This window comes from Cannabis sativa, chromosome 6, assembly GCF_029168945.1.
Source record: "Cannabis sativa cultivar Pink pepper isolate KNU-18-1 chromosome 6, ASM2916894v1, whole genome shotgun sequence".
In the NCBI taxonomy this organism is placed as follows: Eukaryota; Viridiplantae; Streptophyta; class Magnoliopsida; order Rosales; family Cannabaceae; genus Cannabis; species Cannabis sativa.
This window is the reverse complement of record NC_083606.1, coordinates 69833343-69846248: the sequence shown is the minus strand read 5'-3', so window position 1 is coordinate 69846248 and position 12906 is coordinate 69833343. Positions and strand designations below refer to the sequence as shown.

General features: G+C 33.4%; 2 protein-coding genes across 2 annotated transcripts; one reads left to right on the top strand and one right to left on the bottom strand.

Annotated features, from left to right (window-relative positions):
* Positions 1 to 5248: 5248 nt before the first annotated feature.
* LOC115725109 (uncharacterized) lies at positions 5249 to 6565 on the top strand. Its single transcript, XM_030654537.2, has 2 exons — positions 5249 to 5562; positions 6035 to 6565. Exons 1-2 carry the CDS (start codon positions 5489 to 5491, stop codon positions 6303 to 6305), a joined length of 345 nt encoding a protein of 114 aa, XP_030510397.1. The 5' UTR covers positions 5249 to 5488; the 3' UTR covers positions 6306 to 6565.
* A 78-nt stretch (positions 6566 to 6643) lies between these two features.
* LOC115725108 (SUMO-activating enzyme subunit 2) lies at positions 6644 to 11819 on the bottom strand. The gene is made up of 11 exons (XM_030654536.2): positions 11650 to 11819; positions 11481 to 11570; positions 10157 to 10240; positions 9863 to 10081; positions 9202 to 9303; positions 8612 to 9070; positions 8261 to 8490; positions 7975 to 8068; positions 7689 to 7871; positions 7503 to 7600; positions 6644 to 7324 (listed from the first exon to the last, which is right to left on the bottom strand). Exons 1-11 carry the CDS (start codon positions 11680 to 11682, stop codon positions 7054 to 7056), a joined length of 1863 nt encoding a protein of 620 aa, XP_030510396.2. The 5' UTR covers positions 11683 to 11819; the 3' UTR covers positions 6644 to 7053.
* Between the last annotated feature and the right edge of the window lie 1087 nt (positions 11820 to 12906).

Below are 12906 nucleotides of genomic sequence, written 5' to 3'. Positions count from 1 at the left end.
TTCCAAGTTTTAGTCCCCGGGAAGTGATTTAGCGTGTCACTTATAGCGTTGTGATTTTTATGGTTTAGGAGCCGCAATCCGTAGCTCGGCTTCGATTCCGTCGGAGTTGACGCACACCGAAATCGGAATCCAGGTAAGATTAGTATAACAGTATGCATATGTAGATTACATGTTTAGCGAGCATGTAGGAAGCCTATTAGATTACATTAGTTGTATGTTGGCTTCGAACCATCCAACCCTGTCACGTCGGTACAGGCTGGAGTATGACCAAGAATGAGTATGACCGGCTTGACCGATCAGCCGACACTTGGTTGGTGGTTCCGTGCTATTGACGTATCCCGTCGGTACAGCCGGAGTATGACCAAGAATGGAGTATGACCGGCTCGACCGATCGGGAGGATATAGTAACACGTCGGTACAGGGTTGGAGTATGACCGGCGGCGGAGTATGACCGGTTCGACCGATCAGGTTGTTACGTGTCAATAGTACCGTCCCTATGAACGTTCAGAACTCAGTACCATGTTGGACATGGCAGTAGTGGCTCAGTACCATGTTGGACATGGCAGTAGCGGGACTCAGTATCGTGTTGGACACGGCAGTTAGTATTATGTATGAGTATTATTATGCTTTTCTTACTGAGTCTGTCGACTCACAGTTTATGTTCATGTGTAGGTAAAGGCAAGGCTATAGCTGATGGACCGTGAGCGAGCTTATGAAGGTTGTACATGTCGGGGCGGTTAGGCCTGGAGCGTACGATCCTCGGGACAGCAAGGCTGAGTTTTTTTGTAACTGGTCGTTAGACGACTTTATTTTGATGTAAAAGTTAGACAGTTAAAACGTTTGTAAATGATTTTATAAATCGGGATCCCGAGACTTTTATAATATGGTTTATAAGTTTAATTAAAAAGCAAAATTTTAATTAATCACGTTTTTCCATAAACCTCGTTGATTAGCAACGAGCTGCACAGTACGTTTAAAAATCATACGCTTAAGATAGTTAGGGTGTTACAATTTGCTCCCTTTCTTTTTCGAGGATTTTTATCTTTGGAACCGACTGGTCTACCACGTTTCAAACGTGCTTTAGAATCATTAATTAATTGTCCTTCTGGGACTTCAATTCGAATTGGAGCATTTTCAGCTGGAATATGTGATTTTGTAATTTTCTTTGGGTCAGTGAATGCATTTGGTAATTGATTTGCAATATTTTGCAAATGAATTATTCTTTGAACTTCAAGTTCACATTGATTTGTACGAGGATCAAATTGAGATAATGATTGTGCATTCCATATAATTTCTTTTTCCAGCTGTTTCTTTTCCCCTCCCCCTAAAGCTGGGAAACTTGTCTCATCAAAATGACAATCAGCAAAACGTGCTGTAAATACATCTCCAGTTGTGGGTTCGAGATATTTAATGATAGATGGAGATTCATACCCAACATATATTCCCAGCCTCCTTTGAGGACCCATCTTTGTTCGTTGTGGTGGAGCAATCGGAACATATACTGTACAACCAAAGATTCTTAGATGGGAAATATTTGGCTCCTGACCAAAAGCCAATTGTACTGGGGAGAATTTGTGATATGATGTTGGCCTAATGCGTACAAGTGCCGCAGCATGTAAAATAGCATGTCCCCAAGCTATAATTGGGAGTTTTGTTCTCATAAGTAATGGTCTTGCAATTAATTGGAGGCGCTTAATAAATGATTCTGCTAGACCATTTTGTGTATGTACATGAGCAACAGGATGTTCAACATTTATCCCTATTGACATACAATAATCATTAAAAGCCTGTGATGTAAATTCACCAGCATTATCAAGGCGGATTGTCTTGATTGCATAGTCTGGGAATTGTGCTCGTAATCGGATTATTTGAGCAAGCAATCTTGCAGATGCTACATTACGAGTAGATAATAAGCAAACATGTGACCATCTAGTTGATGCATCTATCAATACCATAAAATATCTTAATGGTCCACATGGTGGGCAAATAGGCCCACATATGTCGCCCTGAATTCGTTCAAGAAATCCAGGGGATTCAATTCCAACCTTTACCGGTGAGGGCTTAATGATTAACTTTCCTTGAGAACAAGCAGCACATGAGAACTCAGTGGATAAAAGAATCTTTTGGTTCTTCAATGGATGACCATGTGAGTTCTCTATTATTCTACGCATCATAATTGAACCGGGATGGCCTAACCGGTCATGCCAAATAACAAATAAATTTTTCTGGTTTGTGAACCTCTCGTTCACAATAACATGAGTTTCTATTGTACTTATACGTGTAACGTACAAACCTGAAGACAAACCAGGTAATTTTTCTAATATGCATTTTTTTCTTGAAACAATAGATGTAATGCAAAGATATTCAAAATTATTTTCATCTATTGTCTCAATATGATATCCATTACGACGTATATCTTTGAAACTCAACAGATTCCTTTTTGATTTGGTGGATAATAAGGCATCATCTATAATAATTTTTGTTCCTCTAGGCATCAATATAATGGCTCTTCCAGAGCCTTCAATTAAATTTGCAGTGCCTGATATTGTATTAACATTTGCCTTCATTCTTGATAAATTTGAAAAATATTTATCACTTCTGAGTATTGTATGAGTGGTTGCGCTATCCACCAAACACACATCATCACCATTATTTGTAGAATCATGTATAGAATGACAAATGTCCATTACTTCATTAACAAAAAAAACATAATAAGTTCAAAATATAAATGCTTAAATAATAAAAGGTCATTACATAAATATGCCAAATAAAATAAACACCTTAAAGTAAATAAATGATAATAAAAAAAAACATAACAAAGAAAAGTGACTAATTGTGGACATTCCCATCTCCATTATCGATATTCATGTTGTTATTAATGAGATCTTCATTAAAAAAATCTGCAACATCTAAGTGCGTAATATCCAAAGGCTCTTTGAGAAAACCATCATCTTGATAGGCAAAATTTGCTTCTATTTTCTCCTTTCCTTTCACAGATGCTTGATAAAGATCAGCAAGGTGTTTTGTCGTACGACAGGCGCGTGCCCAGTGTCCTTTTATTCCACATCTGGAACATAAATTTTCAGAATTTCTATGATTATTATTTTGAGGACCTTTTCCCTTGTTCTCAGTAGTTGTGCTTTTCATTGGAGTATATGAATTTTTATTTTGACCATTACGATGCCAAACATTGCTTCGACCGCGATCGCGACCGCGATCGCGACCACGACTGCGACTTTGATTATGGTCACGACCACGTCTATTACTTCGATTATGATCACGACTACGACTATGATTATGATTGTCAGCAATTGTAGCATTCACTTCAGGGAATGGAGCGCATTGATTGGGCGAGATTCATGATTTTTCATCAAAAGCTCATTATTCTGCTCAGCTACTAGAAGACATGAAATCAATTCTGAATATTTTTTAAAATTTTGCTCTCTATATTGCTGCTGCAGGAGCACATTAGAGGCATGAAAAGTAGTATATGTTTTTTCTAACATTTCATAGTCAGTAACTTTTTCTCCACACAACATTAATTAGAAGTGATATTAAACATTGCAGAGTTATAATCACTTACTGATTTAAAATCTTGCAACCTCAGGTGCAACCAATCATTCTTAGCCTTTGGCAATATGACAGTTTTTTGATGGTCATATCTTTCTTTCAAATTTTGCCAAAGCACAAGAGGATCTTTTACGGTTAAATATTCAGATTTTAACCCCTCATGGAGATGATGGCGAAGGAAAATCATAGCCTTGGCCTTATTTTGTTTTGTTTCAGTATTTTGATCTTTGATGGTGTCTCCAAGACCCATAGCATCTAAATGGATTTCAGCATCAAGAATCCATGACAAATAGTTTTTTCCAGAAATATCAAGTGCCACAAAATCAAGTTTTGCAAGGTTTGCCATGGATAAAACTATATCAATATAAAGTGTAAATTATTAGACATATACATAAACTTTGAAAAAAAAAATACAACAAAATATAGTACAATATAGAATAAGATAATAAGATTAAACAATATAATATGATAAACAAATCAACACACATATATAATATATAAGCATCTATATAGATATATATAAGCATAGACATATATTGTATAAATATTAATTCATTAAAAAAAAATGGCTAATTCGAATGTGTTTCAGTCAGATGAGTATATATATATACATATATATATTTAGTGTATCATGACTTTGAAGCAATTCGAGATCACATAACAAAAACATTGTCATACCTTGGTTAGAGGCTCGTGCTGATAACGTGTTATAAAATATTAGTATTATGTAATATTATAATTTAGAGAAAGAAAATAGAGAAGAGATGAGAATTTTCTGAGTGTTTTATTCCAATAGGTGATCTCCTATTTATACACATACAAGAGTCAAATATTAAGAAACTAAGAGAAAGGGAAACTAAGAAAAAAGGAATGTTGATTACATTAATGGTAATAAATAAAAGATTTGGAGATCCACATAATTAATACTATTTATAACAGTCACAATATTTTTTGTCCTATTCATGTCCATGTATAGTATATTAATTAGGCCTTACAAGCCATACTTAATGCAAATGAAGAAAAAATTGACCGAATTGTATAAATAAGTTAGGAAATTTATGTGTTAGATTCTTTTATTGTTGTTTTGGTAGATTTTTATTTGTTTTGATATTTTAAAAAATATAGTCTAATTTTTTTATGGTCATATATATTATAAATATATAAAATTACTTGTAAATTTTTAAAAAAATCTGAATAATTTACAGTGCTAAAAGAAAGATTTAAACCGTTACTTGTCACTCGTACAAAAAAATAATCGTGCGTATAACAAAAGATAAATCTTAGTATTTGATATTGTGAACTACTCAAAATTTTTAAAAAATTTACAAATAATTTTAAATAATTATAATAATAAAAAAAAAACTAAAAAAATTCTCCTATGCGTCAAAATTAATAAAAAAATTATTAAAACAACCATTTAAATAGTGATTGTAGATTTACCCATAAATTTATATTTGTGATGGTAAGTTTATTTTGATTATTATTATTTTAAAAAATTGTGGTGATGAGGTTGGCATGTATATCCTTACACCCCAAATTTTTAATTTTTTCAATTTCTTAAAGAAAAAAAATGTATAATTTATTATATATGTTAGTATTAATTGGGGAATATAAATAAATATATGGGGAGTTTTTAAGAGCCTTAAAAGGGAATCCACTTTTAATGGTCCAACATCCAAAAAAAACTTGATATATATGACGTGTGTGGTATGCTCTTATCTTCTAATTTATATTTGATGGTTACCTTACCACTAAAAACTATTCATCATCCTCAACTCCAACTTTCATTTCTACCCCATCTATAATTATATACACATCATATATATATATATACACATTCATCATCTTCATCATAACAAAAAGGAAAATCACTCATATATATATATATATATAACTCTCTCTAGAAGAAAAAAAAAACATGGCAGAAGCTGACAACAAAATGATCATGAATACATTTGACATGGGTGCACTTAGAACAAATCTCCCAATGAAGTAAGACTATATATTTATTTATTAATTGTATATGTTTCAAAAAATTTGATTAGAGTATACCTATCGATGATCGAATACAGATTCTAATGAATGATTAGAATTTGTATATGCATCGATAGGTAATTTCTAATAATAATGTTTTGTTTGTACTCTGATGATCGTAAAATTTAAAATTACGATAAAGTATACTTCCCAATAAAATTATAAATTTATGATCATTCTGATCCTTGATAAATGATCGAAATTTATATATTCTATTGGTAAGTATACTCTAAATAATATAATAGTACGATAGAGTATACGTACTAATAATACCTACAGATGGGGTACAAATTCTAATCATAATTATTGACGAATAATCAGAATTTGTACCCTATCTCGTAATATGTGTCCATGCATATATTTATAACAATAATAATAATAATGTTTTGTTTGTGTTTGTGTTTGTGTTTGTATTGATGATGATGAGTAGCAAGAGAGGATTGTCAAGGTACTATTCAGGAAAATCAAGGTCATTTACATGCATGGCAGATGTTCAATGCTTAGAAGACCTTAAAAAGCCAGAACACATTCCAGATGCCAAGAAGAGGAAGAAGTATTCTGATCAAAGAACCAAATTAGCAACCTCAACTAATGATCATCATCATATCATATTACCTCTTCCACCAAATAATTATCCTTCATTTTGTCGAACTCTTCCTACTAATAACCAATGTTCACCCCCTTGTCATGTTGGAGTCTAAGGCCTTTTTTTGTTAAGAGGAAAGAAAAAAAGAAGTGGTAGTAATGATTTTGACTTAATAATAATAAAACCCTCTTGTTGGTTGTGATATATTTCTGGAGATTATGTAAATATAGATATAGTAGAGGAGATATGTATAACATTAGAAACATATGAAGGGTTTCAATTTTCTGCAGTTTAATTATTGTTTTGAAGTGGAGTTTTGTTGTATTTACAACTACTATATTTCTTAATGAAAAGGTTTTGTATTCTTATTGTTTATTGTCTGTGTCAACCCTTTTAACAAATTAAGAACAAAAATGTAAAGAAGAATAAAATGAAACAATAGAAGACAAGAGCTTTTCTTCCAATGCTCAAAATTAGAGTATTTAATTAATAGGGTCATTGGATCACATTTCCAAAAGTTAAGTTATATAAATTTAAACATTTGCACTAAAGTTCCTCTCTTTCTCTCTCTCTCTCTCTCTCTTTCACTTTCTCTCTCTCTATGTTAATTGAGCTAGGAAGAATACACATTTTGATTACAGTGATAATAATAACCACAAAAGGGGGTGTGAACAACACCAGCAAGGACAACTAATTAATCTTTTTTCCTAACTCCATTAAAGAAAAAAAAAAAGACTACAAAATAAGGCCCTATTCGAAAGAACAATTCTATGATCACCAAAAGAATCAGTGTTTTTTTTTTCACTCCCCCTAATAGTACAAAATTAGGATCTACACTCCACCATCGACTACAATTACTATCACTAGCTTTGACGTTTTTTGAAGGTGCCAAAGTCCCCATCATCAAGCATGACAAGGTCGTCGTCTTCGTCAATGACTTCGAGTTTCTTATTGGCTCTAGTAGTTTCTTCGCTTTGGAGGCCATCCTCCGAAAGTTTTCTTTTCTTTGACGAAACAGTTTCTTTCTCGTTGTTGTCCGGTGACTTGTCGCCGCCATTGTTCTCTTCTGAAGGAGCTTGGTTCCATCCGGAAAGGACCATTCCATCGGGTTCCTTTTCCTCATCGAATGCCTCTCTGTTAAAAACCGATAAGAAAAGTTAAGGACACTTCTATTATTTTATAACACAATGAAATCTAAGCTACTTAGATCTTTATAGCTGGGCGATAGGATTGTTAACAATGAGTATATGGCATCTAAGTTATTACTCATGTAGCTGAAATTCAAGAAAGCAGGTAAGTAAAATGAAGAAACCTGTGCTTAATGTTGATATCGCAACGCAGCTCTTGGAAAAGATCAGTAATGGTGAGCATTGACCCACCATTCATTAGGCAACTAAGCTCAGACAGCACCTACGAGTTTGAAAGATAGAATTAGTAAAGTATCATTAAAATGACAAGCGAGTTATGTGGAGATGCAGTAAAAGTGGCAGTGCAATACCGTGTCAGCCTTGGCAGCATAAGATGCTAGCAAATCCTCATCAAGATCATCACCGGTCTCATAGAGAATATCAGACCCGTGCATGATAGTTGGTGAGGTCATTCCAAGCTTGGGTTTAACTATTTTTTCAATGATATCTATCAACTTTGAACGGTGCATATTTATCTCAAGCAATAGAGGTGTCTGCATTTAATCAAAATGTATGTGATTGGATCGGAATAGCAGTTCAAATGTCAAAGCTAAAGAATACTGAAAAATAGTATTCCAATGTGAAAAGGCAACCTACCTCAGAACAAACATAGCAAGACTTGTTAGGTTCAAATGGTTCCACTGGCATCAGTAACATCTTTCTTGAAGGATGTTCAAGACAATATGTCATCCTGCATAAAATTTAGGAACATATAAGAGAAAAGCAGCTACCAAAAAGATTCTCGACACATTATGCCGCCTACACATATTCTTATATGCTCCCAACTTGAGAGGTTAGACAACTTTCCATCCAAATTACAATACATGAGAGAGAGAGAGAGAGAGAGAGGGCAAATAGGCAGTAGAAAGGAAACTTCACACACCTATATCTTTTTGTATCATTTTGCAGTACCTTGATGGCCTCAATAACAATCAATCCAGCAATAATGGCATTGGTTGTTGCAACAGCATGAACAATATTTCCAGCAATACCTTTAGCTTCAAACAGACTGTGCAAAGGAATTCCAAAAGAAGAAGCTCGAATGTTAGCAGCAGCAGTAACAAATTCTACAGCTAGTTGATCATCCTTGTCAAATGTCAAATTCCCAATGTCCTGCCAAACATCCACACCAAAATGATATTCAAATCTCCACACGGTAGAACTAAGAGACAGAAATTAATAATAATAATAAAAGATATTCAAAGGAAGCAACAATAGAAGAGTCCAAACTGACCTTTTCCCTTTTCAAGAAAAATAGCTTTAGAGCCTCAAGAAAGATTCTTGAGTTTTCCTTAAGACTCCATATATCCTGTGGATTTTTCATGCCCAGAGATGCCATAGCAGACACTGATGATGGATCATTGGTTGTCCCATTTTTCTCCACATTTCCATTCTGTTGAGTTGGCGCATCAGGCAAGCTATCCCTAATGTATACAGGCTTAGGTCTATTACGGTTTTTCCATGTCTCCTCGTTAGATAAGGCCATTTCAATGTTATAACCAAATACATGATCATATATTCTCTTCCCATACTGATCAATGTCTTCATCATTTCGGCGCTCAAATACATCTTCTACATGATTAGATGAGCTAGCAGCATCACCCGAACGCACATTTAAATCATTCTCCTGGTTCTTATCCCCGAACAACTTCGTAAATAGAAGCTCCTTTGCCCATACAATACAATGAACAAACTACGAAAGTATAAAGCTTGTTATAATTAGCAGCAAGTCACTACCAAGAAATAACTTTGTATTCACTTATAGAAGTTGCAAAGAAGTAAACTTTCAAAAGCATACAGAATGACTAAGTTCTATATCAATACCTTTGATGGAGTACTTGTAATGGTACACACAGGATATGTTTTGGGGGCAGGTTTAGGTTGGCATTCATAGCACTCTGTCTTCCCCTTAACATGCACAGTGACCTGTATCATATCCCAAGGAGATTGGTAAAAGAGAGAGAAAAGTATAATTAGATCAAATTTAATAAATGTAAAGTAAGCCAATATGTTGCGAAGAACGGCCATATTGACTTGAATTTGTATAATCTTTTTTACGTTCAAGCTTGAAACAATAAGAAATTACTCTTAAGCTGCAGTACACGAACCACCAAGTATCAAAATTTTATGTCTACACAGAAACAGAACAATCGGTTTTCATTATTTTTTATTTACTATGAACATACAGGCTTACATGTTAAGATTGATGCATATTTAAACACTTGCCCTTCAAAAAGTTATAAGACATCGAAACAATGATGAAAAGAAATCTTCATACACATCATTGTATGTCAGTATGCACATTGATGACTCAATTTATTCACATGTTGTATATTTATAAACAGTCCTTATGCTTTACATGCAAAATTTTGAAGAGTTTCGTCAATAGTACTAACCAGTAACCACATTAACATTTTAGTGAGGTTAAGTTTAATCCAAACCCTACTGTGTAGCAAATACTACTTAGTCAATTTAAGTACTTTACCTGTCCAAGGAACCCAGTGGTCCCACTTTCAACCAAAGGAACTTCAGCAGCCAAGCAGAGACGATTAACATGTCTCCTTGCATCTAAGTTGTCGAGACCATTCAGAACAACATTAAATTGCTTGAAGAAGTCCAGATCAAAGTTAGAATCCTTGACATTTGCATGATATGGTGTAATACTTATTTGAGGCCTAAATTTTAGGACAGCCTCCCGTGCAACCTGTTGAGAAAATTTGTCACCTCCTCACATAAAGTGCACATTTAATTCATATCAAAGGCATGTGAATGTACTCACTCTTGCTTTTGATAACCCAACATGTGATTGTCGGAAAAGAAATTGCCTGTTGAGATTACTGACTTCTATAGTATCCATGTCAATCTACAAATTTACAATAAACGAATTAGGGACAGCCAAACAACAAGATACAAACTTGTGTTTAATTTACAGCTACAGAGATTGCAAGAATTTTATGATAGAAAGTCAAAAACCATGTCAGCATCATCCACAGGACCAACAAGAAAAGAAGCAACCTCATAAATTTCTTAGCCACATAAAATTAACAAAATTATAGCTATAAACAAATCACAATACAAAATAATGAATTTTTTTACTCTTAAACACAACGTTAGGCTACAGCATCCAGATGTCTACTATTATTATGCTTAAATAATTGAAAATGTTCAATAACCAAAAAAACAAATTAATAATAATAAGTGATTTATAGCTAAAAAGTAGAACAAGAAATCAATGAAAAAAAAGATGCATGATTTGTCAATCAAGCCTACTTCTACTACAACTAAGAAGTCAGTATAAAGTTGAGAGTGAAGAGAAAGGAAATCATCAAATTAATGAAGCACCAGCACCACTATCCCACCCAAAAACAAAATGCTGAAATTACATGCTTTATGAAAACAAGTTTTTACATGACTATAGTTTTTTGCATTCAAAGTGCACTTGTATTCTATCTTAAACTACATATAAACCAAACAAGAAGATAAACCGGTGCCTAATACAACTCGGTGTAGAATCCGTCTAAAGAAAATTAGTCCTCCAGACAGAGAGCTTAAAAGCAACAGAACCCGATTAACTATTCTGCTCTGGTAACTCACGGTAAAATGAATTTTCATATCATAACTCTGTTAGTGTAAATTACATAAAGGCATGAATAAACATAACCCACCACCATAAACTCAACTTCCAATCTAAACCCATGGCTGAAAATTAGTCTCTCCTACACTACACACACATGACTACTAAAACAAATATTCAAGTTAACTTTCACTTAATTCTTTTAGATTTTGACCATCCCATACAAAACCCAATTTAGCGGGAGCTATCATTGAAAAAAGAAAAGTGACAATTTCAGTAAGCAAATCAAATTTCCCAACTATCATAGTAGGATTACGTCAGTCAAGCCCCCAAATACTAACAATAATAAAAATTAAAACCCTACCAAAACCACAAAGGGAAATTGAACCAATCAAGAAATGAACTTTAAACACAAACCAAAAACCTAAAACCCAATAGAGTCACTCGCACAAACCAAAAAAATAAATAAATAAATAAATAAATAAAGCCCAAAACTCAAATTAACCCTCCAACAAAAACAAAAACTCACAATATGAATGTCTTGGAAGCCAGAGAGAGCGAGAGTCTTGAGAAGCTCACAGCCAATCCCACCCGCCCCAACCATGAGAACCTTCGCGCCCTAAACAAAAACAACAAAAAAAAAAAACTGAGTAGTGAAAAAAGCTTAGGGTTTGATGCATAATTGTGGCTGGAAATACCTTTACGACAGAAAAATGGTGAGGAGAATCCATGGAGGGAGGAGAGAGTAGAGAGAAGAAGAATGAGAGAGAGGTTTTAGAGAGAGAGAGAGAGAGAGAGAGAGAGAGATGCAACAGCGTGAAGTGGAAGTCGAATATAAAACTGTGAAATGAAATTAATTAACATAATAATAATAATAATAATTAGGAATGAGATGAAGAGTTTTTATTTATTTATTTATTCATTCATTGAAATGAAATTAAATAAATGGAAATAAGTGAGATTGTGGGGAATCGAACCACAGACGTCAAAGAAAGAATACTCAAAAGGAAAAGAAAGAAGGGTTTGTTTCGTTGTTTCCAGGAAATAACATTTTGAGAGGCGCCAAATTCACCAAAAATATATAATATTATTTTGTGTTTTCTTAATTTCTTTTTTTTTTTTTTTTTTGAGAAAAATACTTCAAAGAAACAATAAAAAAAATAAAAAAAATGGGTCAAAAGCATTACCCAAAATATGAGAAAAGAACGAGTACAAATACGACAAAAAAAAATTATCTAAGCATCATTCCTGTTATTGTTAATATAATTAAATATTAAATCTCATGTAATTTAAAAAAAAAAAAATTTAAAAATATCGTTAAAGTATCATCTATATAAGATATATTGAGCATCACTAGTGCTTAACAACAATACTCCAAAAAAAAGGCTACAATATTTACTTTTTGAGTATTGTTGTTAGAAACCTTAAAATGTCTAATACTATATTGATATGGTGTATTGTAAGTAATTAACATTTTCTTATGTTATTTATTAAATTAAAATATGTAACACTTGATATTTTTTTTTTTTTTTGACAAAGTGATTAAAATCACTCATGAATTTACGACGCCCACGTCCGCCACCGGCGCTGGAACCTCCTCGAACCAAGATAGCTCATCGTCTAACCGCAGAGCATGCTTTGCCAACCATGGGCCGCTAAAATCTTAGAGCAAGCCCCATGGGACAAAACTGCCCCCGGAAATTTAGACAATAAAGCTATAACATCTTCAAACAACGCTCCTAACTCAATAAAATACTGAAGTTCTACCTGAAAAAAATATAAAAAACAGCATAAAACTTTAATTAGAAACTTTGAAGAGAATCAACCAACCACCAACACTTGATATTTAATTATACTAATAAAAATATCTCTAGACTACTTAATACCTTAAAAGAACTATTAAATCATCTCTAATTGGGACAACTAAAATAGTCAATCATAATTTTTTTATACTA